General features: G+C 39.8%; 2 protein-coding genes across 3 annotated transcripts in view; both read right to left on the bottom strand.

The window, feature by feature from the left end:
• Positions 1 to 6,246: 6,246 nt before the first annotated feature.
• On the bottom strand, positions 6,247 to 10,721 carry LOC121462010 (WD repeat-containing protein 5B-like). 2 transcript variants are annotated; one of them, XM_041673410.1, is made up of 2 exons: positions 10,677 to 10,721; positions 6,247 to 7,312 (listed from the first exon to the last, which is right to left on the bottom strand). In XM_041673410.1, exons 1-2 carry the CDS (start codon positions 10,719 to 10,721, stop codon positions 6,356 to 6,358), a joined length of 1,002 nt encoding a protein of 333 aa, XP_041529344.1. In that variant the 3' UTR covers positions 6,247 to 6,355. The 2 variants fall into 2 exon arrangements, with proteins under 2 accessions (XP_041529344.1, XP_041529345.1); XM_041673411.1 differs by lacking the exon at positions 10,677 to 10,721 and having other exon boundaries at positions 6,247 to 7,348.
• Positions 10,722 to 13,097: 2,376 nt separating this feature from the next.
• Kpna1 (karyopherin subunit alpha 1) overlaps positions 13,098 to 27,589 on the bottom strand; it is a 63,565-nt gene continuing 49,073 nt past the window's right edge. Inside the window, exons 11-14 of the mRNA XM_041672983.1 lie at positions 24,531 to 24,656; positions 20,182 to 20,309; positions 16,771 to 16,949; positions 13,098 to 16,494 (exon numbers count right to left, since the gene is read on the bottom strand). Of these exons, the coding sequence (XP_041528917.1) occupies positions 16,307 to 16,494; positions 16,771 to 16,949; positions 20,182 to 20,309; positions 24,531 to 24,656 (621 nt within the window). The 3' untranslated portion in view covers positions 13,098 to 16,306. The remainder of the gene's footprint in view (positions 16,495 to 16,770; positions 16,950 to 20,181; positions 20,310 to 24,530; positions 24,657 to 27,589) is intronic.

A 27,589-nucleotide genomic window follows, 5' to 3' on the forward strand; every position in this document is an offset into this window, starting at 1 on the left:
AATAGAAAAGAAATCAAGACACTTGCACTTACAAAGACACTTCAGAATTAGGAGACCTAGATTAAATGATTCAAACCCCTAACTTGAACTAATCTCTCAGGTATCATTAAAAGAATGCTATCTGGGCTGAAGAGATGATTCAGAGATTAAGAGTACTGGCTGCTCACCCAGACATCCAGAATTCAATCCCAGCAACACATCTATAATGATATCTTGTGCCCTCTTCTGATATGCAAGCATACATGCAGGCAGAACACCACATACATAATAAAAAAAATAAATCTTTAAAGAAAAAAGAATGGTATGTATAGACTGATAGCAGTGTAAGCACAGGTAGCAGTGTGGTGGTCCATCCTGCTGTCCTGAGCACAAGCCATGGGCAGTGTACTGGTATCCTGCTCTTCTACTTCAGGTATTCACCGCCCAAGTCCATATTGTTCATGACATCACAGTGCAGTAGAGTATGGGCCTCTGAATCCACCAAAAGTGTAAACAGCAGCAACAGTTGATGGGGCCATTTGCCAGAGCACCCAATTACCCACATGCATGAGATGCATGCATGCAGGTTACATTTCCAACAATCAGATCAAGGCCATCATATGTTGATCCCTGGTATGAGAGGTCCTTCTGTATATGTGTTGCTTTTATTGGCTAATGAATAATAAATTGCTTTGAACCTATAGCAAGGCAGAACTTAGGTAGGCAGGGAAAGCTAGACTGTATGCTGGGAGAAAGAAGGGTAGAATCAGAGATAAGCCATGGAGCTGCCTCCATTATCAGACATGCCAAAACTCTGCCAGTAAGCCATCGCCATGTGGAAAACACAGATTAATAGAAATGGGTTAAATAAGTATAAGAGTTAGCCAATAAGAAGCTAAAGCTAATGGGCCAAGCAGTGATCTAATAATACAGTTTCTGTGTGATTATTTTGGGTCTAAGCTAACTGAGTGGCTGGGAACCAACAAACAGCCTCCCACTACATTTGGCACATGAACGTGGGGGACTAAATCCATGTAAAACCTTTAAAAGCTTGAAAAGGTACTTGAGACACAGAAAAACAGGTTTAGCCACATTTTTTTCCAAATGGGGTTTTGTTTGGGGCAGCATGCGGCGGCTCCTTTCAGAAAGGTCTTACTGATTCAGTGGTAGCAGCTATGCAGTTTCAAAATAGCATCTTCCTGAAGAAGGATGCTTAAAAGAAATCCCACACTAGCTCAGAATTGAGAAATAGATGGTTATTTATTTAGAGGTAGACTCACAAATCAGAATCCTCTGCTTGAATAAAGATCAGAAACCAAATCCTGCAACCAGAAAAGACGCCAGATGCATGCTCTACATCAGAACATATAGTATAAGAGGCTATGCCCCATTGGTTGGCAACCACTGGCTGTAAGACTTTCTATAGCAGATTTCCAGCCATGGGCCGTGCTGCTAGCATGAACTCTGACTCTTTTGGGAAACTGAGCATTTGGATGGGGTTTGAGCAGCATGCTGCAGCTTGCTTGTTAGCAATGCAGACCAACTGTGTGCCTGGAAGTGGGGTGGTGCACATGGCTCAGAGGCATGAGCAGCTGCACCATGCTGAACTTGATAGGGCAAGCAGGAAGTAATATATATATATATATATATATATATATATATATATATATATACACACACACACACACACATTTATCCGAGTAATGGCGCAACTTAAGGTTTAAGAAGTGCTTAGCATTTTAAAAAGTGTTCCTGGACAGTAAAGAATTACAGATATGCAATAAAGACAAATTCAGGTGGAAAAGAACTCTAAATGAATCACAGTGTTGGATAAATGTACATAGGCTTGGGAGAGAGAAGAAAAGGAATATAGAAAGTCATAAAAGAAAGTTAATGGTTTAAAAAAAGATAAAGTCTTTAAAGAGACAGAGTATAGATAGTCATAGATTAAAAGGAGTGAAAAAAGCCACGTAAAGATTGAAAATTCACAGAAAGTCTGGATTATGTATATTATTGTGTTACCTCAATTTTTTTCTTGCAGAGAGACATTTGATTCTGGGGACTGCTAAACTAAGCCAACATGTATATTTTACAGGTATCTCAAATTCAAAATATGGGTCTAAGGATATGTTGCTTTGGAAAAGAGGTTCTACTTTTGTTTCCACAGAGGATGAGAACATGTGGATTCATTCCAGGCTAATGTGGTTTGATAGACGACGATCCCCTGGAGGCTGCAGTGAACACTCCTCAAAAAATTACTTTTCTCAATAAACATCAGGAAAAAGTCTGGGCAGAACTATGTCCATATTCCCAAATATTGTCTATAAATGTTTCTTTACATTTAAAGGGGGATATGCTATAGAGATGGATACTTTGCATTAGTATGGATCTTGGTTTATTGATATAAATTTTAGGTCAATTTTGTTATATGTGTATTTCTGCTCTTGATTAAGGTATCATGTTTGTGCAGTTCATTTAAAAATGTAATGTATAATCAAGAAATACAGGTTAATATATAATCATCTAAAATAGTCAAGCTTGTAGTCATGTTAGTTAGACTTTCTAGTCATATGAAGATATATTTCAGTTAGACAGGTATTCTTCAAATCTTTCAGAGACCTTCAGAATATGGCATTTAAAATGTTTAAGAATTTGGAACTTTTCATGACAGAGAGACATATGTGCTCCTGGGAGCACCAAACTACTTCAAGAGGATATTGGGCATTGAAGAGCCTCTGTATGTAGTTGGTTAGTAATTTGGGCAAGAACCTGCTCTCGCTTGGAATGCTTGATGAATTGGACATGCAGGACCCACAGAGAAATGACTGCTAAACTTGCCTAAAAGTGAGACAGTCCTTTGGGGTTCCTGTTTCATTAATGAGTCTGCTAGACATTCTTCAGGACACAGAAGAAAGTGACTGACAAACTGCCAATATAGGTACAACTGTCTTTGAAACTTCCTGCTTCATGTAAAAGTCTTCCAGATACTATGGGCCTGTAGGCTGAAGATGGATGCCCCAGTGGTACAGAAGAACTTTGGGTGACTGTCTAAGCAGTGAGATGTCTCTGTCATTTCTTGAGCTTTGGAAGTTGCTTACAATGCACTTCCTGTTAGTTTCGGTAATATTATATCTTTCTGAGGTCTTTGATAGAATTGAAGAATAGATCATTATAATTATAGTTATCCTTAGTTATGAAAAAAGATAAAGTAAATACAAATATTGTAACTGTAATTCTTGCTTGATACCTGATTTGTTATATGTAATTTTACTATGTTAAAGTTAAAACCTTCCTTTTTATTGACAGAAAAGGGGAAATGGTGTGGGAAGTTCTTCTGTCTTTGTGTTACTTTCATTGGTTAATGAAAAAAGCTGTTTTGGCCAATAGATTAGCAGAATACAGCAAGGTAGGAGCTCAAAGCAGATAGAGGAAGAAAGAGTAGGCAGAGTCAAGGAGAAACCATGTAGCCACTGCCAGAGACATACATTACTGTTGGAACCCACTGAAATTTGCCCGTAGGCCATGACCTTGTGGTGATGCACAGATTAATGGAGATGGGTTAGCTTAGGATATAAAAGTTAAACAGAAATATGCTTAAGTTATTGGTTAAACAGTATTGCAATTCATACAGATTCTGTGTCACTATTTCAAGTCAGAGTGGTCGGGAATCAAACTAGCACTCTCAGTCAATACAGTTCCAATCCTGTCTCTTGATTGTTTTGCTTTAATTCTAATTGCCCCAATTCTCTGAAATTTCTCAGCTCTAATTCTCTGTCTCCATTCTAATTTGAATTCCAATTATCTGTTGCAATTCATTGTTGTTCTAATTACTCTACATTCTTTCTATTCTTTTTTTCTACATTCTTTATCCTTCTACATTCTTTACTCTTCCAATCTGTGTTACAAATTCCCAAGCATGTATACAACCATTCACTAACAACTCGTTATTAATGAAAAACTACAAGTAAAATTCTTGGAGACACAGTCATTCTTTGAGATATATGGCAAAACTTATCAGCTTTTGTAGCTAACTGCAGCTGCAGCAGTAGGAATGTTCCAGTCATCTTTTAAAGAGGCCAATACAGGTTACAAAGGGAGAAAAGCAACCCTAAAATGGCTCCCTTAATTAAGATATCTTCTTCCCTGCTCCCATATCTGCCCTTCCTCCATCTCAACTATTCCACTCCCCAAGCTCTCCCCAATGCTTCCCTTCTCCATTCTCTCTCCCCCTCTACCCTCACCCCACTCCCACCCCCATGCTCCCAACTTTTGCCTGGTGATCTTGTCTGCTTCCAATTTCCAGGAAAATCTATATATGTTTTTCTTTGGGTTCACATTATTTATCTTATCTAGGATCACAAATGTCCTTTGTTTATGACTAGAATCCACTAATGAGTGAGTACATACCATATTCATATTTTTGGGACTGGGTTATCTCACTCAAGATAGTGTTTTCTATTTCCATCCATTTGCATGTAAAATTCAAAATGCCATTGTTTTTTTTCTGCTGAGTAGTATTCTAATGTGAAATGTACTACACTTTATCCATTCTTGCATGGAGGGGCATCTAGGTTATTTCCAGGTTCTGACTATTACAAATAATGCTGCTATGGACATAGTTGAACAAATGCTTTTGTAGTATGATTGGGCATCTCTTGGGTATATTCCCAAGAGTGATATTGCTAGATCCTGAGGTAGGTCGACTCCCAATTTTCTGAGATAAGATTCTGCCCACGTTGCTTTCAGTGATAGTACTGTAGTATTATTTCTTAGTCTCAGGGTTTTCATCTGTGTGTTTTTCTATATTTTCTATAGAAGCCCCATGTGGATTCAGTTAGTATATGGGTCTGAGGTGTTGGTGGTATAGAGATTAGCATAGCTACCTTTTGGATAGTATGTGGAGCAAAATATTTCTAAAATATTAAGAGTTTGAAGAATTATCACTGAAGTTTATCGACAGCAAGTAAGGAATGAAGTTATGGCATCATTCATTGTCCAGTAAATATCAAGTCCTCTAGAAAAAGCCAAGGCTACAAAGACAAGACATAAAGCCTGATCTTAGTACTTCCTGTCTACTAAATAGGCAAGGTGATAACTGTAAACCCTGAGCTTTATAAGAAGCAGTGAAAAGTTGGAAAGCCTACCTCTGCTGCCCACTGAGGGAAGGCAAGCAACCATAGTGTTGATAAGGTGATTTCTGAATTGAATGATGTTGGGTAGGAGTTAGGAGGTCCATTGCTAAAGAGTGGCCACTGATAAGAAAAAGAGCGGCTCCGCTGGTGCAAGAATTCCAATTAGGTCAAATCAAACCAAATAAAAATGCCCATCATTTTATTAAGAATGATGCTCTCAGGTGGCTGAGCACATGGCAGGGAGACAGGACAGCAGGGAGCCCATGTTTCTCCTCTAGGAGGCCACTTAAATGCCTTGTGGGAGTGGTCCTGACCCCTCCCCCTGGGTGTGTGTGTGTGTGTGTCAGGATCTGACATGCTTGGGATTTGGAGTCCAGAGCAAAGCAACTCCCAGGCCAGGGGCTGGAGCTATGCTCCTAACTTAACAGCCACAACCTGACATATAATTTGCCTGAAAAGTCACAAAATGGCATCATCTAATAAAATATTTAAGAAGATTTTCCCATTAAATGTTTAAGGTTCTCAGGAGGCTGAGGCAAGTAGATCTCTGAGCTTGAGACCAGTCTGGTTTTCCAGCCAACCAGGCCTACAGGGCTACAGAGCAAACCCCTTTCTCAAAAACGATTTAAGATTCTGGCTCTTTTGAGAAAGCCTGCCCTGAGTTTGCTATGTGGAGCTCACAGCATAAGGAGAGGCCTAACTCCTGAGGGTTGTCCTTTGACCACAACACAGGCAGAAGTTTAAGACTTGTAGACTGAACCTGACCAGACTTACTGTCCCCAGCCTGACGGATTATGTGGCAATAAGATAGTCCATGTAGAATATGCACAAAAAATATGCACGTGACATGTAGAACTTCAGTCCTCTCGTTTCCTCCCTCAACGTTTGCCTTCGTCCTTAGTGGCCTCCCAAACAGGAACTGTGAATCCCCCTTCTCTCAGCCATCCTGTTCTGTCAACCTTCTGAATACCCCAAATATCCTCCCCTCTGAGAAAGCTATGAAAGGAAATGGATGATGCTGTCCAGGGACCAAGACATGAGATTGACAACAGGCCTCAAAATTAAGATCATAAGCAACAGGTCCTAGACTGGCTTTTATACCGGTCTTATTTCGCAAATTAAAATGTCTCAAACTCATAACATCAAAGACAATTCGACAAGAGCTACAAAACCAGGCAAACTTCAGGGAGTCACCCTTTCGATTGTTTCTGACTTAGTTTACTCATCGGTGGTTGCCAGCGACTTCACAAGTCACTCGTCCACACTTTGATGGTTTTGTCGTTATCCAACGCCGCTGATGCAATCATGTTTTCTGTAGGGTGACAAGCTGCCGAGATCACAACATCTGTGTGACCTTGTAGCTTCTGTGCAATCTCTTTAGTCTGAAGGTTCCAGATGTAAACCATGTTGTCCTCAGAGCCAGACACAACCCACTTTCCACCAGTCACAGAGAAACTGGCAAATATGCAGTATTTCTCATTCCTATGGCCAGTGTATGTCTTCAGGCATCTGCCTCTGCTGCAATCCCACAGTTTAAGAGTATTGTCCAAAGTTGCAGTGAGAATGTATTTGCCATTTGGAGAAAATTTTTCAAAAGACACGGGAGGGTTGCCATCATCAGCAAGTGTTTTTAAACATTGGCCCGAGGCAGCATCCCAGATTCTACAAAGACCGTCGTAGCTCCCCGACACTATCAAGGACCCACTGCAATTAAAATGTACGGCAGAGATGGGATCCGAATGGGCAGACAAGGTCTTGAGGCACTTTCCTGTTTCCACCTCCCATATTTTCACACTCTCATCGAAGGACCCCGAAACGATGAGGTTGGATGGCGGGTTGAAATTACAGCAGAAGGCGAAATCACTGTGCCCTTTTAGTGTTCTCAAACAGCTTCCAGATCTCACATCCCATAACTTTAGAGTCTTGTCGTCTGAGGCAGAAACGAGACGGCTAGAATCCGAAGACCAGGCAACATCTGATATTTCCAGATTATGACCACAGAGTGTTTTCTTACATTTCCCATCATATGCCCCCCAAATTATAATTAGCGTATCAGCGGCAGAACTTGCTAGCCATTCTCCGTTAGGACTAAACTTAACTGATGATATGGCCGCCGAGTGCCCCTCAAGAGTAAGTCTGAGGGCATAGTTGGGTTTCTGCGGTTCTCCTGCCCGCTGGGTGGCAGAGCAGAGGGCCAACTGCTGTGCTCCCTCTGCTGGGGGATGTTCAGTCGCCATAGCTCGGACCTACAGTTTGCGCAGGCGTCCGGCCCGGAGCCTGGCAGAAGAAACTTGCCATTTGAAGGCGCACTTTTTTGTTTGTAACATGAGCTTGTCTTTTGGGTCAGCACAGAATCAGAAGCAAGGTTTGGACCACTCTCCTCCCACTTTCTTCGGTAGCATCAGAGAACGGGATACAGTGGTTGTGAGATCGGTACTCTTGCTGGGACTAGAGTCGTTCGGGGATTTAGAGGGCTGCACAGAAAGTCCTCTTCCACGTTCTCCCCAGCTCCCTAGCGTCTGGGGAACAGTGAGAAACTGAAGACGCCACACTAAACAGAATTTGAGAAGGCTCAAAAAGAGGCGGGGATGCTCCACAGCGCAGGCCCACAACTACCAATGGGACTTGCCCAATGGCGCCTGCGCCTAAGAAAGTAAACGTTTGCTTCCGGTCTTCCTGGACCCTGCCCCTGAACCCCGCTTTTTGCTGTGGGAGGCTTGGGTGCAGGAAGGGGCGCGGCCCCGCCCGCGGGCACTTCAGGAAGACTGTAAGCATAGCTGGCCTCTGCCCCCGCCCTCCTCTGATGCGGAGTTTGGCAGCCACAAGATCTACTTACTATGGCTAGGGAATGGAGCAGAGCAAATGCACAGATCGTAAAACTAGTGGCTTACAATTCTTTTATAGACGTTTAGGAAACCCTGAGATCTACACCTCCACCTCCGTTGGCCACGCCTTTAATCCCAACACTCTGGAGGCAGAGGTAGATGGGTATCTTGTGAGTTTGGGGTCAATCTGGTCTACTGAGCGAGTTCCAAGACAGCCAGAGCTTCATAACCCTGTCTCGAAAAATACAAAACGAAAAACAAAAACAAACAAAAAAACCCACATTTGTTTTTAAGTCTTTTAAAACCCAAGGTTATTCCTAGCGGAGGTAGCACACTCCTTTAATTCCAGGCCTAGGGAGGCAGAGGTAGATGAGTTCAAAGCCACCCTGGTTTAAGGAGTGGATGCCAGATCAGCCAAGGCTCTGCAGTGAAGCCGTCTTAAAAGACCAAAACAAACAAAAAACAAGGTTATGATGGGAGAAATCAGCAAACCTTTGGCTCTTAGCCTGGATACTTCATGCTAAGAGCCAAGACCGGATGGTGGTACAGGATGTCCAATACACACAACTATGAGGAACAAAAAGTGCAGATTTAGTATGTGGGTAGAATTAAGAGTCGGCTTTTCCTTTTGAAAAGAGTAAAATTCACTTCTTGATGTGTAGACCTTGTTTATACATAGCATCAAGGGCTTCTGGAAAGAAAAGGCTAGGAACAGACTAGTAATCATTACCATGTTCTAACAAGCTGTCCTAACAGATTTGCTTAGCTCTTTGGGAGGAGCTAAGCAAACAGCAATCCGAGTGGGACCCCGAGTTCCTAGGCAGTGTCATGGTTATCCTTTTATAACAAGCTACCCTTCTCAGAAGACCATGGACCTGTTTCAAATTTCAGAAATCAAATCAGTTTCTCTAATTTACCCTAAGTCTCCCATTTATAATGCAAGGGCTCATGTCTCTGCTCAACTTTCTAAACAGAATGTTGGAACTTTTTAAAAACATCTATCACACTTCTATGGCCTTGGAAAGATTCCTCCATTCTATCTTAACCGTTGAAACTGGCTTCTTTAAAGCAGCTGTTTGGACTACAAACCCAATTTTCCTACGCTTCTGCCAAATCAAGAAAATCTATTCAGATTAAATAGGTAAATAGGACATTTGCTAATGAGCATCAGTTAAAACTGGACATTTTTTAAAGCTAAAGATGGCAAAATCAGGGTGTCAATTGATGCAGAAACTTAAAAGCACTACCTTCAGCAAGTCAGTGTTCACTGATGACCTCTGTCCACGATCGTAGTCATGTTACCCTTGTAAAATTCCATGCTTACAACTTTGATGGAGGAAGGTCATTGGCTAATAAAGGCACTGCCCTGGCCCATTTTATTGGTTAGAGGATAGGTGGGAGGAGAAAACAGGACAGAACGCTGGGAGGAAGAGGAAGTGAGGTCAGAGACTCTAAAGCTCTCCTCTCAGCAGCAGACGCCTGAGAGAGACGCCATGCCCCGCTCCCGGGATGAAGCTCGACCCAGGATGGACTAGGCTAGAATCTTCCCGATCAACCCATCTCTAATAATCGGTGAGCACCGGTCTTACCGGGAAGATTCTAGCCTAGTCCATCCTGGGTCCGAGCTTCATCACGTGTGTCTGCCAGGGAGCAGGGCATGGTGTCTCTGCTGAGGCGTCTGCTCAGGAGAGCAGAGCTGTCGAGACTCTGACCTCACTTCCTCTTCCTCCCAGCATTTTGTTCTGTTTACTCCACCCACAGGGCCAAGCAGTTTCTTTATTGGCCAATGACCTTCCTCCATCACAACTTGGCTGTCCAGGACACTCCCAAGCCCTGAACTATTTTGTTTCCACCACTGGTCTTTGGGGTTTTCATTTGCTCCTTACCTAGAGCTCAAAGGGTTGTTAAGACTGAGACCCTTATGGTCACTTCTCTGCGTTCCACTTGCTTCCTTGGGCTAAGGGCATACGGATAGATATGTAAAGTACAGCTTTAATTCTCTGCAGAAACACTGCATTACAGAGGAGCCTGGATACTCAGCAATCTTTCAAATGTAGGTGAAGCTGGCGCCTGCCCATAATTCCAGCACCGCAGCGGTGGAAACAGGAAGACCAGCTCAAAGATACCCTCAGCTCTAAAGCAGTTTAATGCCAGCCTGCTTTTGTTATTGAAAAAGTACTGCCCTCCACACACCCCCAAAATGCAGGTGAAGCATGGGCAAAAATCAAGTTTTGTAGTAAATCTGTACATCCAGCAATTCTGTACTACAGATGAAACAAGATTGCATGAACTGAAGCTGTTTTGATTGAATCTTCACAAAAATACCTGGCCAGCACATCTCAAAAGGAAAGTGAAAAGTCAGACTTTTTGTTCACTTGTTACATAAGCCTGGAGAAATAAAAACATTCTCCTGCAATACAGAGTACATGAAAACATAAGACCTCAACAGCCTAGACACTTGCTTCCACATCAGTCAATTACAAATCTTTCAAAATAATTTAACTTCATTTTATGTGCTTTGGTGTGAAGGTATCAGACCACCCTGGAACTGGAGTTACAGAATTGTGAGCAGCCATGAGGGTACTGGGAATTGAACTTAGGTTCTCTGTGAGCAGTCAGTGCTCTTAACCACTGAGTCAATTCTCCATGCAAACAAAACTTTAAAATATGCCCGAACAGACTAATGTTGTCTGCTGTATCAAACACACTGGTGTATGTTAGTCTGTAAAATATGCCACACAGCTTTTCGTTCTCCTGATGTCACAGACATCTGCTTTGATGACATTTCTTTTTGTAAACTTCAGGTCCTTTAATGTATCCTCAAATAAGATACTTTATGTTGAGACAATTGTTTTAATAGTTATCAGTTCTGATTTCAGCCAACTATGAAAGAATTTCTCTGAATTTTCTTTTGTAATCAAGCATCCATTACTATCACAGATGTATTTTCCTCATTCATTACTTATGGAAAATTTACTATGTGCAAAGCATTCATCCATGGCCTGGCAGAGTGCGTTAAATACAAAGAATCAATAGTCATTCCCAATCAATTGTAGGAACACTCTTGAGAAAGGGCACACAATGGCCAAAAATGTCATAAGGTAGGAAATACCCAGCAGATGAAACAAAAGATGTCAACAGGAAAATATACTGTTTAGAAGTAGTAGTTTAACTTTACGCCCATGGTGCTGACTATAAGAGCAATTATTCTGCATTCCGAAACTTTTCCCTGTCAGTACCCTCTATATTTTCACTGGAGAAAAAAGATATTTCTGAGTTTAGTCATTATGTCACTAAACTCACAATCAACCATATGAATTTCATTTAAACTTTTGTTATACTTGTCTGACTATATATAATTTTAGTAGTATAGGCGAGAGATACTTGGGGACAAGGGGGGTCAGTTCATCTATCTGAAGATGCAAATTAATAACAATTGATAAATGAGCGGGAGCCATTTAAAAGTATTGCTGATGAGGACACGATGGAAGATGCTCCAATACAGAAGGCTTGCCCAGCCACAGCCACTAAACGCCAGCAGAGGCTTCCTGGGCACAGAAATGCTGCATGGGCATGAGAACACAACTGGGAAAGCTCTCCTCTGGACAGCACCATCTAAGAATGATGACAATGGAGCAAAGTAATCCATCAAACCTTGATCTTGTCATACATCATTATCCATCTGAAACCTGACACACTACAGACACTAAACAAACATGACTTGCTTTTATTTGACCTAAAGGAAAATAGACATTTCTGATTACTCTTAGTTGAAAACATTCTATACTAATAATCCTTAATTCTTACATCAAGCCTTCAGATAATCTCTTGTCCAACAGTAATTTGAAACTTTAAATATTTTTAATTTTTTTTTTTGCTTTGTTTTGTTTATTGTTTGCCAACACAAGGTGCCTCTGTGTAGCCTTGGCAGTTCTGGAGCTTGCTCTGTAGACCAGATTGGCCTTGAACTCAGAGACCCACCTGCTTCTGCCTCCCAAATCCAGGGATTAAAGATGCGCAACATCACTGACCAGCCAAGGTTTGTGTTTATCTGTGTTGAGTGCTTACTCACAAGTATGCATCTACACCGTGGTGTCCCTGGTACCTGAAGAGGCCAGAAGGTGGTTCTGGAATCCCAGGAACTGGAGCTACCAGCAACTGTGACCACTTGATATAGGTGCTGGATCCAGACTCCTGTCCTCCTTAAGAGCAGTACTTCTTGTAACTATAAGATGATCTCTCTTTTTCGTTGTTTGCTTTTTGAAACAGGGTTTCTCAGTAGCTGTGGAGCCAGTCCTGGAACTCACTCTATAGACCAGGCTGGCCTCGAAATCAGAGATTTGCCCGCCTCTTCCTCCCTAAATGATGGGATTAAAGGTGTGCGCCACCACTGCCCAGTTATAACAGAAGATCTCGTAACAGAAGAATCATCTCTCCAGCTCAGCTCTAGCAATTTGATATTTTAAAAATGTTAAATATCAGCCAGGCAGAAGCAGATGAATCTCTGAGTCCAAGGCCAGCCAGCCTGGTCTACAAAGTGAGTTCCAGGACAGGTAGGACTGTTGCACAAAGAAATCCTGCCTTGAAGAAAAAAAAACAAAAACAAAAACAAAAACCAAAACCAAAATCAAAATAAATAAATAAAAAGTTAAATATCTATTTTATTAAACATTATCCTAATGTCTTAGTACTCATTCTTATAACTTTCCTAACAATGAAGAATATTATAGAGTATCATTTACATTATAGCCAACATAGAACACTTAGTCACACCTAATCCCAAATTACTTTTAAATATTTTTGGATGATGGGAAAAGGTAAGTCAAAATATTTCCCAACTATGCAGAGGGAAACGGCTCTACTGATTTGAGATGTCAAATGAAACTGCAAATAAGCCAATTTTGGAATGTAGGAGGCAGCTTATAGGTGTGTATCCTGAACATAGGACGCAGAACACAGGTATGTATCCTGAAAGGAAACAATACCCCTCTCAAAAAGCAACTCCTTTTTTTTTTACTGTACATTACTGAGCAGAATTTCCAACGTAAGTCAAAAGCTTTAGCCTCTAAATACACCTAAAATGGTTTGCTTATTGGTGTGACAATTTTCACAAAATTAATCAGAGATAAAATAAATCTTAAAGAAACCCAAGGCAAACCTGTTTTACAATGCAGCCCCACATCTGGGGTCAGACAGCTGAAATGTTTATTTCGCACTACAGAAATCAAAGTTGCCGGTAGGTAGTCATGTACAACAGAGTTTGGTTGACAAATTATACTTACATATGTTTTCTTAGGCATAATCAGCAGCAACTGGAATAATTCAGATTTATTTATGGGACAGTAAGGCTGAAAAATACCCAGAGTCCACTAGCTTTGTCTGGTACACGGAAGAACCACCCTAGCGCGACAGTTTCCAGGAGGGACGACTGATGAGGGCGTCAGAAAAGTGGCTTTGACTGGTGACAAGAACCAAGTGTTCCACAGAGAACTGTGTCTCCGAAATCCTTTTCTTTATATGCGGTATCTGTACTTTCTGGGTTATTTCTCCACCCAATCATATTTACCTGTTGGTCCTTCAGGTACCCAATACACCTCAAATTCTCTGAATGCCATTGTTTGAAGACCAAAGTTCTCAGTATAGAAGTCTGAGGGAAGACAGGGAAAGGTAAAGAGAACAAAGCCACTTTGCCCGATCGCTGTCTAAACCCTAGAGCTTGTTGTGCTGTAGATACTAACATGCTTCTGTAGTGACACCTTTCTGATAAAAATATCAAAAGATTAAACTACATCAACAGACTCTGCCAGATGAACTGAAGATAGGATTTACAAGTACCCTAACATTCCACTTGTATTAAACCATCAGTCTGCTCCTTAAGGACTCGTTTCCAGAACATCCGAATTTGCTGTTAAATCTTTACATTTAATCATTTTACTATAAAAACAAAGTTCAGGATATTTAAGGTTCATGAACTTCTTGGGTCAAGCTGAAGATAAATCTTCTGTTTTAGATAAAACAGATTGCACTGGCTACTAGACCTAACGTCACTGGGTAACCCTAAAATTGTTACAAAAGTTCCAGCTGTATGCCCTTGGTAAGGTAGGGTGACAACTCTGTGTGCTTTGTATCTCTTTTCATCCAAACTCGTTTATAAGATGCAAAGATTTTAACTATGCAATAAAGGTACATAATTTAAAACATTCTACAGAAATAACATTACCAGTAATTTACAAAAAAAAAAAAATCAGCCACGAAAAAGCCAAAGCTAAAAACAAGATTTTTACTATGAATCAGTGCTTCTATTACCCTTCTGAAAGAAGTGATATTTTAATGTGATGTAAAGGCAACATTGAAAGTTTATCTTTAAATTAACCACCTAATTTATCCCTAAAATTACAAAGAATCAGTCTTGTACAGGTCAAGTTCAGTAAACTAACATGTTCTCTCAGCACAAAGCAGCACTAGAAAACAACAGGACAGATGGGAGCTGACTAGTTTTGTAGTGCCTGCCCCATCAGTGACAGACATCAGAAGATATCCATCCCAGAGCACAGACACATTTAAAGACTAGGGCAAGAACGCATCACACTCTTAGCTGATAAATGTCCTTTGACTCTGGAACTTTCTAGTTTGAAGGAAATGAATTTTTCAAAGTAAATAGGGTCATGTAAATTGGCTGCTTAAATAATATCATGATGAGGTATGGAAGTTCTAAATATCCCTTACATTCAGCAGGATTCACCAGAGATGTGCAACAGCTTGTCAGGGGCAACTCCCAGATAGCTTTTATACTTTGGGGTTACAATGAATTCTAGAAGAGTAGTCTAAAGAGATTTAGAAGGGTATGCTCTGAAACAGACGTGAGCATCTTTTCCTTCAGAATTCATTTTGAACAGAACATCATCAAGGAAAGCTCTTCTCTGATAGTGTGTCCCAACATTGAGCCAAAATGGCCAACTAGCACCGGGAAGTCACATTGAACTCATTTGCAGTTCTCTTGGCAATTAAGCTTTCTTTGTTTTTTCCCCTTCTAGTCCAAGCACAAATGTGGACCAGTGAACACAGTACTGGAAGCGCCATTTGCAGGTACATTACAGTCATCATTAAATAAGCAGGAGGTGGGCACTGTTTTTACTTGGGGAGGTAGGGTACTTACAGTAAGAGATGAAAATAAAACCAGGGAACATTGAGGTTATTAGAAAAAGATCACTGCCCTTTTAGTCTAGAGGTCATATTGAGGAGACTGCTACGCTTTTAAAGGTAAGGTTGCTGCATTGCAGGATCATGTATGCAGCATGAATGCATTAGAATCGAGCTGCACTTGACTAAGGAAAAAAAGTCCCTAAGTAACATTTAAATCTGTGTTATCTGCCAGTCACATAAAGGAAAAGCACCTAGGGTGAACTCCAATTACCAGGACCTTGATCAGGACCACAAAGCCTGAGTATCTTTTTTAATGCAGAAACACAGCCTCTCGTCACACTGGTTTAGAAAAAGTGATGGGTTCTGTGTTCTTCTGACTCTTTAATCGAATTTTAGAACATGGTTTAACTAAGGACTTTTATCTTCATACCAGTGTTAAAACTCAACTACTTCCAAATCCTAAGAGACATAAAACCAAAGAGAAGCCATACACATTAATCTGTGCTCCTCTCCTTTCTGCTTTAAGGGAATCTGCCAAGTCAGTATCACATTTAAAAGTCAGAGTGTTAATTCTTCAGCGTTCCTGACAACTAGAAGCACATTCACTGAAGGCTGAAGGTGAGGGAGGGATGGTTTAACTTTAATATCTGAAGAATGACTCCATTAGAGGAAAGAAAACCATCCCATCTCAATAAGGATTAATGCAAATTTGGCTAGAAAAAGCCACCAGGTACTCCAAGGGTTGGTTCACTGTGGAAGAACTCGAGAAGAGTACTCTGATGTATACACAAGTCTAAGTATCTCCCTTGTCCAAGCAGTTGTGTAAAATTCAAGATAAAGGTTTTAGTTTTATCTTTTAATGTCATTTTTCCCACTTTACGGAATGAGGGAAGAGTCCTCTTTTTTCCCCACAAAAAAGGGAGCCACAAATATACGTGTATATATTCCCATGACTCTAATATAAGTGCGGATCTCCAAAGCTTAGGGATTATTCCATAAGAAAGTGGGCCGTTCTGGTTACCCTTGTAATAAAAGGGTATTCCACCACAGAGAGCCAGAGGTTTTCCAGATGTGTGTAAGAGAGCAGGTGCGCAAGGCAAGCAAATGAGCGCAAACAGTATTATGGAAAACATTTGAGAAATTAGCTCCATGAGGACTGTGGGCTCCACAAGAGGACTTGACTGGGTAGCCTGGTCTGACACAGGAACAAGAAAGCAGAGGATTGCTTCAAAGCTGGAAACCTTCCATAGGAGCCTCACACTGCTGGAAGATGTACTGCTGCTGGCTAAGGTCAACCTGGGGAGTGATGCTGCTGTCCTCATCTTCGGTCCCAAAGTAATGCTCAATAAGATCAAAGGCCTTTTGATAGATCTCCTGGTTTTCATGACTCTGCAAGAACTCTATTTTATCCAGACCTAAAATGAAGAATAAAGAATCGTTCTTGAAAATCCCAGTAACTACATCTTCAAGTCTACTTTGATGTAAACATTCTCACATTATCTTGTATTGCACAGCTGTACAGAAGTGATTACTACTATTACATCTGAATGTTAATATTATAAATTAGCATCTTAGTAACAATTTCTCTAACAGTCACTTTATCACGCAGTACCTACTATATTCACGTCTTCTGATGACTATGTCTATTTCCTAACTCTTAGCCAGAAGCTGCTCCAGTCAAAGCATCTTACCATATGCTTCTTCAATCAAAGCACAGTAAGGGTTAATGCCTGAGCCATTCCTTTTGGCTTCTTGTTCTCCAAGCCTCAGGATGTTTTCCAAGCCATTGAGGGCAACCTGTACAATCTTTGAGTCCATGACAGTGAGGAGATCACAGAGTGGCTTGATACAACCAAGTTCTACTAGGTACCTGAATCAATAAAAAGCACAATTTAGTAATACAAAATAATTCTGTTAGACTTTCATCAAACTGTGAAGCATCATCTTCAAGCTTATAGAAATAAAAATAAACTGTCAACTATAGTACTTTAGGGCGGAAAGAATTTATTTGGATTACACATCCCAATTATAGCCCATTACTGAGGGAGACTACTTTAGGATGCTTCTGCACACTATAAATATGTACTGTTTGTTTCCACTGGTTAACATTAAAAGCTGTTTGACCAATGCATAACGAGGCAGGACAGGGTTAGGAGGAACAATCAAACTGAGGACTCAGGTGGGGAGGAAGGAGTCGAGAGAGACACAAGCCGCTGCCCAAGATACAACCTGCCAGCAGACCAGTAAAAGTCATAGCCACATGACAATACATAGATTAACATGCATTAATTAACACATATTAATAACTAATTAAAATGGGTTAAATTAAATATAAGAATTAGTTAGTAATAGACCTGAACTACAGGCCAAACAGTTTGCAATTAATAAAATTTTTGTGTGATTAGGACACGAAAGCGCTGCCTCTGTTTGAAGGAGACCTCAAGCAGGTCCATAGACCACTTACAGCTGGCTTTTACCCTACCTCCCAGGACCACAGTAGGCTGGACCCTCCCCCATCAATCTTAAATTAATCAAGAAAATGCTCCACAGGTTTGCCTATAGACCAAGGCAATGGAAGCATTATTTCAACTAGCTTATCTCAAGCAGACAGAGAAACTGACACAATGGGAGTGGTGTCACATGATTTTAGTCTCAAAATTAAGGAAGGTGAGCTGGAGGCAACACTGGTCTACACATGGAGTTAAAGCCAGCCACGGCTACATAGTAAGATCCTGCCTCAAAATCATTAACAATTGTATTTCATCACCAAGTACCAAAAAAAACCAAACAAAAACAAAACAAAAAACCCAAAACCCAAAACCAAACCACCACCAAAAAACACAAATTGAGTTATCTAATAACATCTCCCCCTTCATAATTTTTATACTTTTTTTAAAGGAATTCTTCTCATCTGTATGAGTGACTTATCAAAATAAGTTTTGTTTATTTCTTCTTTCTTTTGGATTACTTTTGACGCAGGATTTCTCTGGGTAGTCCTAGCTATCCTTGAACTCTTGAACCAGGTGACCTCAAACACAAGAGATCTGTATAAGCATGCACCACCGCTGCTCAGTTCTTTCTCCATTTTTCACATGGGCAGTATTCCAAGATGCATGTTTTACATGTATATGGGCACACTTAGGGGATGTGGACATACATGTGTACAAGTGAAGGCAGGAACACAAGGTTGATGTCAAAAATAACCCTGATGATTCTTCCACATTATTCATCAAAGCAGGTGCCTCAACCCAACAGACAGAGCCTACTACTGATATGGCAAGTCTAACTAGCAAGGACGCCCGGGGTATGATCTCTGTCTTGTGAGGCTGGACGTACGGCTGGACTGCCAGACTTATGCAGCACTTACTTGATGCAGAACCAGGGTTTTAACGACTAAGCCATCTATCTCCTTTACCCCTAGCAGTACATATAGTTTTGAGAGTTAATGTTGGCATTATTTCTGTATGTACTCACACTTCTCAAATACAAATTGTGTGAACTAAGAATGAAGCAAATGGAAGAACTCTATAGCTGTATTTCTTTTAGCTCCAGCAAGATTTAACATGTAATCTGGATTAAGTACAATGGACACGAGCTACAGATTAGTAAAACTTGTATATGTGAATAATGTCACTGTGGAACTTGGTACTAGTCTTTTATCTATTTTCTTTCTACACTACTTCAAACTGAAAATACATAGGTAAATCTCCAGAAGGGAAGAGAGAACACATAAAATTACTAACATTATATGGTAAAGAGGGATATCACTGCTGATGACATGGAGATTAAGAAAATCAAAATCCCTTCTTGATTATTAAAAAAAACACCTCTCTGCAAACTAAGGACAAAGGGAATATGATAAAGAGCCTTAACAAGAACTTTTCAGCTAACATCATATTGAGAACAAAGATATGGAATTAGGGAAGGGGTACTCTCTACTCCTATCCTATTGCACACTACACATGATCCCAAACAGTATGCTTTTTAAAAGATATATAAAAAGGAATGGAAGAAAACTCTTCTTTCATTATTGTCTATATGGAGGAGAAATACACAACAAACAAACAAAAACCCAAAAAAACTGGCCCAGACAGGCCTGGATAATAAGTAAAGAAAGAGTTCATTATATAAGGCATAACAGAAAGCTAATTCACAAATTTAACTTTTATACGCTAGTAATGAACAGTTAAGACTCTGAAATTAAAAATCACTATAGTAGAAAACAGTATAAATCTGTTGGGGCACATTGATGTACACCTTGAATCCCAGAACTCTAGAAGCAGAAAGGCAGCTTCTTGAGTTTCAGACCAGTCTGATCTATAGAGCAAGTTCCAAGACAGTCAGGACTACACAGAAAAAACTCCATCTTAAAAAAATAAAGACTCAAAACAAAACAAAAACCTAACTATGAAGGGCTGCAGAGATGGCTCAGCAGTTAAGAATGATGTTGCTTTTCCAGAAAACCCAAGATCTCTTCCCAACACCCACACCTGGAAGCTCACAACTGCTTGAACTCCAGCTCTATGGACTATGAAGGCCTCTTCTGGCCTCCATGAACACCTAATAACACGAGGCAAACACACAGAGACAGCAAGAAAAAGACAGATACACACAAATGTACACACATATAAATCTTTTTATAAAAACTGAAAGGGAGAGAGGAAAGACGAGTGTTAAAAATTCAAGGTAGAGGTTGCAGAGATGGCTCAGTCGCTAAGAGCACTTGCTACTCTTACAGAGTTTACTTCCCATCACTCTGTCAAGTAGCTCACAACTACCTCTAACTCTAGTTCTCAGATCTTATTTGTCTAGCCTTCCAGGTACTGGCATTTATGTACACACACATACCCACACCCACACACATATGAATTAGAACAGCTTTTAAAAAAATAACACTTAAGAAGACTAAATGTACTTCTGAGTCTAATTATAGCACTAAAAACAATTTCTCAAAGGGCCAGGCTTAATTCTTCATAGTCAAGAAGTTCATTCATAGTGATCAAGAAAATCAATCTTTTCTTTTAGGTTAAGTGTTGGGAATAGGATGAAGAGGATAACTTTATTTCCTTTAATTTACAAAACACTACCTAGGTAGTACTTACTTGATCTGCTCAGCTGACCCTCCAGAAGTTGCATTTGTGATGGCCCAAGCAGCTTCTTTTCTTGTTCGGAATTCAGCGGTTTGCAATATACTAATGAGAGCTGGGAACATATTAGCATCTATCACAGTCTGCAATTGAAGAAAAAGTTAAAAGAACAAGAAAGTTACACTATTTGTGAAATATCACTAAAGGTCATTATAACTTGCTTTGTTTCAGTTTGGTTTCTGAAACCAGGTCTCACTAAATAGCTCTGTTTAGCCTGCTGATGGGGATTCCAAAAAAAGCAATGATTTTTTAAAAATAAAACAAAGTTTTTAAGAGTACACACAGTCATAGATTAAAGGATTAAAGAAAAATAAGCCACATAACAACGGAATATACATGGACTCTAGATTATGTATGTATTTATATTATTGTATTTCCTTTGAATATTTTGACTGAGTGAGCTAAGTACAGAGAGACATTTCATTGTATGGGCTGCTAAGCTAAACCAACATATATACTTAAAGATATCTTGACTTGGGGCTGGAGAAATGGCTCAGAGGTTAAGGATGCTGACCGTTCTTCCAGAGGTCCTGAGTTCAACTCCCAGCAACCACATGGTGGCTCACAACCATCTACAATGAGATCTGGTACCCTCTTCCGGCATGGAAGGCATGCCGGAAGGCATACATGGAGGCATCACACTGTATTGTATACGTAATAAATAAAATCTAAAATAAATAAATAAATAAAATTTAAAAAGAAAAGATATCTTGACTTCAAAATTTGAGTCTAAGGATTTGTTGCTTTGGAAAACAGGTTCTGCATTTGTTTCCACAGATGATGAGAACCTGTGGATTCCTTCCAGACTAATGTGGTTCAATGGAACAAGACCCCCTGAAAGGTCTCCATTAACCCCTAAAATTACTTTGCCCAACAAAAAGCAGGAAGCAGTTTGGAGAGAACTACACCTAAATTCCCTAAATGATTGTTTATAAATGTTTGTTTACACTTAAAGGAGGATATAAGATGGAGATGAATATTTTGCATTGGTATGGATCTTGGTTTACTGATACAAATTTAAGGTCAATTTTGTTATATGTACATTTCTGTTCTTGATTAAGGTACTGTGTTTCTGCAGCTCATTTAAAAAGGTAATATATAATTAAGAAATACAGGTTAACGAATAATCATCAATAATAGTCAAACTTTTAGTCATCTTAGGTTTTCTAGATGTACAAATAAATTTCAGATGGATAGATGTTCTTCAAATCTTTCAAAGACAAACAGAATATGGCATTTAAAATATTTTTAGAGCCGGGCGGTAGTGGCGCACACCTTTAATCCCAGCACTCGGGAGGCAGAGGCAGGCAGATCTCTGTGAGTTCGAGACCAGCCTGGTCTACAAGAGCTAGTTCCAGGACAGGCTCCAAAACCACAGAGAAACCCTGTCTCAAAAAACAAACAAACAAAAAAAATAAAATAAAATATTTTTAGAACTTAGGACTTTTCATGACAAAGAGATACATCTGTTCCTGGCAGCATCAATCTACTTCAAGAGGAAGATAGGCATCTAAGAGGCTATGGAGCTTGTTAGCATTTGGGCAAGAAACGGCTCTTGCCTGGACAGCTTGATGATATGCTATATAAATTGGACAAGTAGGACCCACAGAAAAATGACTGCTGAAGTTGCCTAAAGGTAAGACAGTCCTTTGGGTGACTATCCAGACAATAAGATGTCCCTGTCAACTCCAGAGTTTTGGAAGTTGCTTATAAAGCACTTCCTGTTTACTTAGGTACATCCTTCTGGAGTCTTTGATGGAACTGAAGAATAGTTACAATTATAGTTTCCTTAGTTATGATAAAAGATAAAGTAAATATAAATATTGTAACTGTAATTCTTGCTTGATAACTGTTTTATGTAATTTTACTGTGTTAAAGTTAAAACCTTCCTTTTTATTTAAACAGAAAATGGGAGGTGATGTAGGATTGTCTTCTGTATATGTGTTGTTTTTATTGGTTAATGTGATAGGGCAGACATAAGAGTTAGGTGGAAAAACTAAACTGAATACTGGGAGAAAGGAAGCGGAGTCAGACACTGGAGGAACCTTGCTGGTAGGCCACCACAGGCCACGACCTAGTAGTAGTGATGCACAGATTAATAGAAATGGGTTAATTTAAGATGTAAGAACTAGCTAGAAATATGCACAAGCTAACAGGCCAAGCAATGATTTAATTAATAGTTTCTGTATGACTATTTCAGGTCTGGGGGCCCAGGAACAAACAAGCAGTATATGACTACAGTATGGAACTTGTTATGTAGACCAGGCTAGCCCTCAACTCAGAGTTCTATCTGTCTCTGTCTCTAAGTGCTGGGATTAAAAAGAATAACTTTTGAACTAACTGACAAACGATGTTTGTTTTTCCTACTGCCATTTTTAAATTTTTACTTTATTTATTATTAATGTGTATGTGAGAATGAATAGGCATAGCACTGGCTTTCTCCTTCTATCATGGGCTCTGTACTATAGCTAATATTACTATTATGGAGGAGCTTGTGGTTTTAAGTCTCATCAGGGCAGAAAAGATGGTTTAGTGGATAAAAGTGCTTGCCACAGTACTGACAAACAGTTCTAATTTCTAGAAGCCACTGGAAATGTAAAATGTGATGGCAAGCACAAAATGAAAGTCTCAGCATTTGCCTACTTGTGTATGACTCAAACATAGATACAATAAACAAACAAACAAACATTTAATGCCTTGGGCCAGGAAATGTTGACATGTGCTTTAATTGCAATACTCGAGAGGGAGAAGCAGACAGACCTCTGCGAATGTGATCCTAACCCTAGTCTACAAAACAAGCTTCAGGCTAGCCAGGGCTACACACTGAGACCCTGCCTCAAAAAATCCAAGGTTTCTTATTAATGGAATACTTTTACTAAATTCCACTTACATATTATTACTAGTCTGTCTCATATACTTTCTTTATGCTTGAAACTGGCCCAAAAACCTAGCATAGGTTTGTATAATTTCTCCTATCAAAAAAAAAAAAAAAAAAAAAAAAAAAGGAGAGAAACTCTAGCCAGGCAGTGGAAGCACACACCTACAATCCCAGCACTCGGGAGGCAGAGGCAGGCAGATCTCTGTGAGTTTGAGGCCAGTCTGGGCTGCAGAGCAAGTTTTAGGACAGGTTCCAAAGCCACAGAGAAACCCTGTGTTGAAAATAAATAAGTGTGTGTGTGTGTGGGGGGGGGGGGCTGGAGAGCACTGGCTGTTCTTCCAGAGGTCCTGAATTCAATTCCCAGCAACCACATGGTGGCTCACAACCATCTGTAATGAGATCTGGTGCTCTCTTCTGGCATGCAGGCAGAACACTGTAGACTTAATAGATAAATAAATCTTTTAAAAAAGAGAGAGAGAGAGAGAGAGAGAGAGAGAGAGAGAGAGAAATTCTGCAAAGAGCATATTTAAAGAAAACAGACCCTCCTAGGCCTGGTGGTATACATTTTTAATCCTGACACTCAGAAAATAAAGGAGGGCAGATCTCTATGATTTCTATGGACTCTAAAACAGTAAGTTCCAGGCTAGCTGGGGTTACAAAATGAGACCCTATCTCAAACAACAAAAGATCTTTAATACTCCATGAAAAATTTACAAACTCTAACACATGGGATCACTGGAAAATATAGTTTAATAAGAAGTAAAGAAAACCTATTTCCATCAAAACATTTTGAAAACAGAGACTTTTTTTTTTGGATCTCTGGTAAAATTATCAAACTTTAAAGGTAAAGAGAAAACGCATGGTCTAAGTATCAAAAAACAAACATCAGAAGAGAGAAAATTAAGATTGAAATAGTGACACAGGAAGTTGACAGTTTTAGAAGAAATTAGAAGACTATTTAAAGACTGACCAAAACAACCTTACGCATCATTAAAAGAGACAGCTCAGTTGTTTACTGCTCTTTCAGAGGATCCATGTTTGCTTCCCAACACCCACAGATGGCTAACAACTCCCTGTAACTTTAGTTCCAGGAGATCCAATGGCCTCTTCTGGTCTCTAAGCACAGCATGCACATGACACACATACAGTTAAACAGGCATATACACTTAAACAATAATAAAGTTTTTTGAAAATGTATTTCACACACAGGGATTAAAAAAAAAAACCAGGCAGGCCAGGTGGTGGTGGCGCACACCTTTAATCCCAGCACTCGGAAAGCAGAGGCAGGCGGATCTCTGGGAGTTCGAGGCCAGCCTGGTCTACAAGAGCTAGTTCCGGGACAGGCACCAAAGCTACAGAGAAACCCTGTCTGGAAAAACCAAAAAAAAAAAAAAAAAAAAAAAAAAGGCAGGCACTCTGGCATTACCTGGATCTGTGCCCTATTTCCGGCTGTAATATTAGATATTGTCCAACAGGCTTCCTTTTTGATAGATTCCTTGGGGCTACTCAGTAAGTGCAGTAAACTCTGAAGAGCTGAGCAATTCAAAATTACCTAAAAGAAAAAAACGGGTTTTTCAGTTTTAGTTATAGCATAATTCCAAGTTTTGTTTGCTGAGGCAAGGTCTTATGAAGCACAGGTTGGCCTCAATGCATACTGGAAGATGAACTTGAAATCCTGGATCTTCCTGTGTCCACTCCCCAAGGGGCAATAAGTAAACATTAATTCAGCAAACTGTCTTGAAAAACAGAGAAACCCTGTTTCAAAAAAAAAAAATACAAACAAAAAAATCCAAAACAAACTTATTTTACTACAATGTAGGAGGAAAAAAACTGGAATTCTAAAAATTAACTACATATATATAGTGCTTTTAAATTGTATTTATTCATGAGGAGCATGTATGTATGTGGCTTGACTGTATCACAGTACACATGGAGGTAAGAGAAAACTTTGTAGGAGTAGGGTGTCTCCTTTCATCGTGTGTCCTAGGAATCAAACTCAGTGGCAAGTGCCTTTACCATTTGAGCTAACATACCAGTCCATTAAAATAATATTTAGTGCTAGTCTGAAATACATTAAAGACTATGAATCTGGTTTCACTATGTACATTCACAAACACTGTGCCTTGTGACAGTACACACCCATACTTAAGAACTTGGGAGGCAAACAAGGGATGATCTTGAATTTTGAGCACAGCTTGATCATTACAGTCATACTTTGCTCTCAAAGCAAAACAAAACCTATAATACTCATCTACAATAATGTTAGTATTAAAAACTAACATGGGCTGGAGAGATGGTGGCTCTTACAGAGGACCCAGATTCAAATCCCAGCACCCACATGGTGGTTCACATCCATCCTCTACTCCAGTTTGAGGAGATATGATGCCTTCTGCTAGTCACAGGCACCAAGCTACATGCTATACATAGACACATGCACACAAAACACTCACACATAAAATAAGATGAATAAATCTTTAAAAACATCTACAAATAGAGGACAAGTACGGTGGAATACACCTTGAATCCCAGCACTTGGAAGGGAGAGGCAAGTGGATCTCTTCTGAATTCAAAGCCAGCTTTGGTTGTAGAAACTTTGAAAGATGGGAGGAAGCAGTTCATGGAGCTGTGTGTTTTGTCTGTTCTTTCCTCTATTTTCCAGCAGACCTAACATGGAAAAGCTCCTCTGTCATTCATTCTCAGAACCATAATATTCTGCTTTGTAACAGGCCCCAAATGCAGAACCAATTGACTACAGGTGGAACTATCAAAACGGTAAGCCCAAATAAACTTTTTGGTGGTTCTTCATCTTTTTTTTTTAAGATTAATTTATTTATTATGTTGTTTTGTCTATGTGTATGCTTGTAAGTCACAAGAGGGCACCAGATCTCATCATATACAGTTGTGAATCACCGGGTGGTTGCTGGGAATTGAACTCAGGACCTCTGGAAGAATAGCCAGTGCTTTTTACCTCTAAACCATCTCTCCAGTCCCCGAGACAGGATTTTTCTATGTTGCCCTGGCTGTCCTCAAGCTCAGAGGACACCTGTCGTTGCCTCCCAAGTGCTAGGATTAAAACTGTACCGCCACTTCCAGTTCAAATAACCTTTTAACTTTTTTAGGGAAGATATTCTTCAGTGATGAGAAAAGTAATGTCCCTATAAATTATATAGTAATAATATAGTATGATTAGTGCTCTTGTAAAAGATTACTACCTAAATTAAAGAGCTTGAGGTTCTAAAGAAGCTTTCCAAAGAAAACAATACTAATATAAAAAGCACAAAGAGTAAGACATTAGTAAAAAGAGTATAGATATGAGGGAGGTGGTGGCTAGGGCAGGGATGGTAGATGAAGGAAAAAAAAGTATGTGTTAAAACTCAGAGCTAAGAGTGGTCAGTCCAGTCAGTCAAAACTCAACGAACAAACAGGGCAAAAACAAAAAGCATGGGTGGGACAAGGAAGATGGCCAAAACTTTTTGTTGTGTGGGGGCAGGAATTGAACTCAGACCTCACATATGCTAGGCATGCAATTTACCACTGAGTTGTATTTCAGCCCTATAAAGTTGCCCACCAACCAAGTAAATACATTAACATGGTTCAAAATCTAAGACTGGCATTTGCCACGTTTGAGTCTTCTAACTCATTTTAATGAAAGAATAAAAACCAACTCCAAAGTACTCTGACTTCCACATAGAAGCTATGGCACACACATGCACATCCATATACACACATAGACATACAGTATTTTAAAAATTCAGAATGTATAAAGATTGCATATGTAAGAAACTCCTTTCCCTTCTGTTCTGTTACTCTACTCCAACAGTCAAATTATTCTCAGAGATAATTCATGATATTAATTTTGTAAGTGTGGTCCCAGAGGAATTTCAAACAAATACAATCAAATATATATTCTCTTTTCTCTCGCCTAAGACACCTACATCAAGTAATGTAAGGGATGTTTAGTGACGAAGTAACAGGGCACAGTGAACGGCGAGAGTAGAGCCAAGCTAGAACATGTACTGCTGGCAGGGACACTACTAGAGCCAAATACTAAGACCAGAAACTAAAACGGGAGCAGATAAAGACGGAGAAACAAGTTCCCTTGTAGACAGAATAAACTAGAATCAGAACATTATAACTGTAAAGCTGACTGAGATACCTAACATCTAACTCTCAATTCTTAAAGTCCATGCACAAAAGGGTAATGAATGCAGGAATGAGGTTGAAGATCTGTTCCCTAGAGAACAGGAAACAGAGCTTCCTAAGTCAAAAAACTAAGTATTCTATATAATGGAAGCACAGAAAAAAAATTTTGTATGACAGCATCATCAATGCATCAGAAATGTGGGGGAAAAATAAAACAGCTAAAATGATTCACTGTGGATGGCGTGCTTGTTATCCAAGTAGAATGGATATTGAGAACTATGATGGGCCTCTTCCTTACAAAAGCCTCAGCATACACCACAGAAGGGAGCTACCAGAAACGCG

This window comes from Microtus oregoni, unplaced genomic scaffold, assembly GCF_018167655.1.
Source record: "Microtus oregoni isolate MIOR12 unplaced genomic scaffold, Mior012 000023F_ref0000262, whole genome shotgun sequence".
NCBI classification, from domain to species: Eukaryota; Metazoa; Chordata; class Mammalia; order Rodentia; family Cricetidae; genus Microtus; species Microtus oregoni.